The sequence below is a fragment of the Chaetura pelagica genome, unplaced genomic scaffold, assembly GCF_000747805.2.
Source record: "Chaetura pelagica isolate M959 unplaced genomic scaffold, ChaPel_1.0 scaffold676, whole genome shotgun sequence".
Classification (NCBI taxonomy): Eukaryota; Metazoa; Chordata; class Aves; order Apodiformes; family Apodidae; genus Chaetura; species Chaetura pelagica.
In genome coordinates this window covers 398,825-402,136 of record NW_009953724.1, presented here as the reverse complement: position 1 = coordinate 402,136, position 3,312 = coordinate 398,825, and the positions used below count along the sequence as shown (strand labels likewise).

Sequence of the window (3,312 nt, the reverse complement as noted above, 5' to 3'; positions counted from 1 at the left end):
GGGACGGGCGGAGGGGCCTGGGATGCGGTTTTGCTAAGCGGGGCAGCCGGGGGCTTCCGGGGGAGCAGCGCTGGGCTCTGCTGCTGAGAAAATCACCCCCTGAGCAGGCAGGGCATGTGCTCACAGCGTTGCTTTCTGGTGTGTAACTTCCTGCCTGTGGCAGCGCTGCTTGTGTTAATTATACACAAAATTCAGAACAAGGCTTTTCCTGACCTGTCTTCTTCCATGCTTAGCTTAAAAAACCTCACTGTAAGATGTTTTGGGTGTAGTAGTTTGCCATTTTTCTCTGGTTATTACAGTTGTACCCACTGCATGCTCTGGAGTAAAGGTCCAGCTGGGTTCAAGACTCTTGCACTTTAATCTTAGTAACATGCCAGGTGTTCCCGGAGTGACTGTGTCCTTGTTGGAGAGCAGAAAGATGACACAGTCCATCTCTCGTTTTCTTACAGTCCACAGAAGCTTTGGAATTCATGAAACGGGACTTGGCTGAGTTCACCCAAGTGGTGCAGCATGACACAGCCTGCACCATTGCTGCTACAGCCAGCGTGGTCAAGGACAAGCTGGCAGTGAGTACAGGAGCAAGGGGGTTGGGGTTCCTGCTGCAGAAAGCAAAGAAGGGGGGAACAGGAGGTACCTGCCCCCAAGAACACCATCCTCTGAGCAAACCCTGACCTGTAACCGTGAGCTTCAGGTCTCAGACTTCCCCCCCCAGTGCAGGTTTGGTGCTAAGCACACTGGGATTTCCTTTGTGTAGTAGCAAGGAACCTCTGGATCAGAGTGCAGACAGGTTCCCTGTGCTTTCTTCTCCCTGTGTGCTGGGCAGGTGGGATCCTGGCAGTGTGGCTAGAGTGTGACATCAGTGACATCTGCACATACTGAGCCCTGCACAGCTGCTGCTGTGATGGCCCAACCTGGTTGTGTCCTTTCCTGCAAAGCCAGGGCTCGGTTCCCCACAAACCTGCCTCCTTCCCTGCAAAGCCAGGGCTCAGTTCCCCACAAACCTCCCTCTGCCTCAGGCTAGTGCCTGCCACCACACCCTTCTCTGAGCCAGTCCTGCCCACGCTGTCCCCTCCTTAGTTTAGGGAAAGGCTTCCTGCTTCCTTGAGGGAACCCATCCAGAAAAGACTGAGTTTTGTCCTGCTGCTGCAGACACTGTTCCTCACACTGTGCTGCTTTTTCTCTTCAAGAGGACAGAAGGTTCCTCAGGTGCGACTGAAAAGGTGAGGAAAGGTCTCTCTGACTTCTTGGGTGTCATCTCGGACACCTTTGCTCCCTCACCAGACAAGACCATAGACTGTGATGTGATAACCCTGATGGCAACACCTACAGGTACCACTGAGCCCTACGACAGCGCCAAGGTGAGTGCCCTGTTCCCAGAGCTCCTCCCTGGGATGTGGAATCCCACCCCCTGGGGCTCTGCTGCTGCCCCTCCCCTGACAGCCCTGCTCTGTCTCCTCCTCCAGGCTCGCCTCTACAGCCTCCAGTCTGACCCTGCCACCTACTGCAACGAGCCTGATGGTACGGGGGTATCTGGGTTGGTTTGAACTGGTGCTGTGGGGCCTTGTGCTGGCAGAGGACCCACATTCCCCTTTTCCTTTGCCCCTTGCTCAGCCCAGCTTGTCTGGTCCTTTATATTTTTCCAGTGAATCGCGGACTTGTCATGGTTGGGAAGGACTTCTGAGGTCATAGAGTCCAAGTATTGACCCCCAGAAAGAACCCAACAAAAAAAGCAACCCCAGAAAAACCAAACAAAACCCCACCTTGGCCACTAGAGCATGTCAGGAAGTACCAAATCTCCATGGCTTTTGACCACCTCCAGGGATGGTGACTCCATCACTTCCCCAGGCAGGCTGTTCCAGTGCCTGACTGCTCTTTCACTATAGAAATTCTTCCCAGTATCTGATCTAAACCTCTTCTGCCAGAACTTCAGGCCATGACCAACTTCCCAAAACTTCCTGCCCTGTTGGTGCCAAGGGTTGTTATTTCTCTGCTTGTCCTGTACAGGCCCTGCTGAGCTCCTTGAGGCCTGGCTTTCCCAGTTTAACCTTGAGGAGAAGAAAGTGGAGATTGCAGACCTGCTGGCAACCAGCCCTTCCATCCGGGCTCTCTACACCAAAATGGTAAGGCCCTGCACTGGGCAACTTGTGACCTGAGACATGGTGCAGGGAAGCTCTGAGCTGCTTGTCCCTTGAGTTGGTGGTGGAAAGGGCTGTGGTTGCTTGGTAAACTGGCACAGGGATCAGGGACAGCACCTTGTGGTGTCCTTCTCTGCTTGTGTGTCATGGGCCTGGAACAGAAGCTCCTGTAGCTGTTTGTGTGTTGATCTGCCAGGGCCAGGTCTGTGCCCCTGGAAGTGCAGGTGCCCTGGGCAGGTGATGAGAGTGACTGCAAGGCTGGGGAGGAGACAGGGGACCAAGGCAGTGGCCACAGCCCTCCCTCTGAGGTGACCTGTTGTGTCCCTTGTCATTCCCAGGTGCCAGTGGCTGTTTCCCATGCCGAGTTCTGGCAGCGCTACTTCTATAAAGTGCATCGTCTGGAGCAGGTTGGTGGGCAGGTGGGGTCTCCCTGGGGAGTGGGCTTTCCAGCCAAGGAGCTGACTAAGGCAGAAGATACTTTTCCTGGAAAAGCAGGGATCTGGGCTACCTTGTCTGTGTCCTTGTTGTCACTGGGGCATACATGCCAGGGGGAGAAGAGGCCTGGGGATGTGAGTGGCTCCTGATGCTGAATTCCCTGCAGGATGAAGCCCGGAGGGAGGCTCTGAAGCAGCGAGCAGAGCAGAGCATTCACCAAGAGGAGCCAGGCTGGGAGGAGGATGAAGGTGGGTCAGATGGTTCGGGATCTGTGGGAAGGCTCGTGCAGACCTTGGCAGGTCTCAGAGAGGGGGTTGGCTCCTCCTTGCTCCTCCAAATCCAGCTCCCAGCCCAGCTGCAGCCAACTCTGCTGCACCATCCTTGCCTGAAACATCTCTTGCTTCTCTCCTGCCTACAGAGGAGTTCTTGGGGATGTCACCCCTGCCTTGTGCAAACATGAAATTTCCAGAAGCAGCAGAGAAAGAATCTGCCCCTGCAGTCCTGGAGGGAAACCATCCCACTGCTCCCAAGGGGCCCTCAGAGGAAAGCTGGGCCATCCTCCCTCCAGAGCCAGCCCCAGCAGAGGGGAGCCCCTCTGAGAGCAGTGAGAGCATCTCCCTTGTGACTCAGATTGCAAACCCTGCCTCTGTGCCTGCTGCACAGCTACAGGCTGGAGCACAACCAGCTGGAGACCTCTCCCAGAGGCTACTGGGGGGCCCCCCCGGAAAGGAAAGCGCCCCTC

The 3,312-nt window shown here is 55.6% G+C and overlaps 1 protein-coding gene across 1 annotated transcript in view; it reads left to right on the top strand.

The window, feature by feature from the left end:
• Positions 1 to 370: 370 nt before the first annotated feature.
• BSDC1 (BSD domain containing 1) overlaps positions 371 to 3,312 on the top strand; it is a 4,998-nt gene continuing 2,056 nt past the window's right edge. The window contains exons 1-8 of the mRNA XM_010000611.1: positions 371 to 388; positions 450 to 566; positions 1,188 to 1,358; positions 1,464 to 1,518; positions 2,005 to 2,120; positions 2,474 to 2,542; positions 2,737 to 2,818; positions 2,989 to 3,294. Of these exons, the coding sequence (XP_009998913.1) occupies positions 371 to 388; positions 450 to 566; positions 1,188 to 1,358; positions 1,464 to 1,518; positions 2,005 to 2,120; positions 2,474 to 2,542; positions 2,737 to 2,818; positions 2,989 to 3,294 (934 nt within the window). The remainder of the gene's footprint in view (positions 389 to 449; positions 567 to 1,187; positions 1,359 to 1,463; positions 1,519 to 2,004; positions 2,121 to 2,473; positions 2,543 to 2,736; positions 2,819 to 2,988; positions 3,295 to 3,312) is intronic.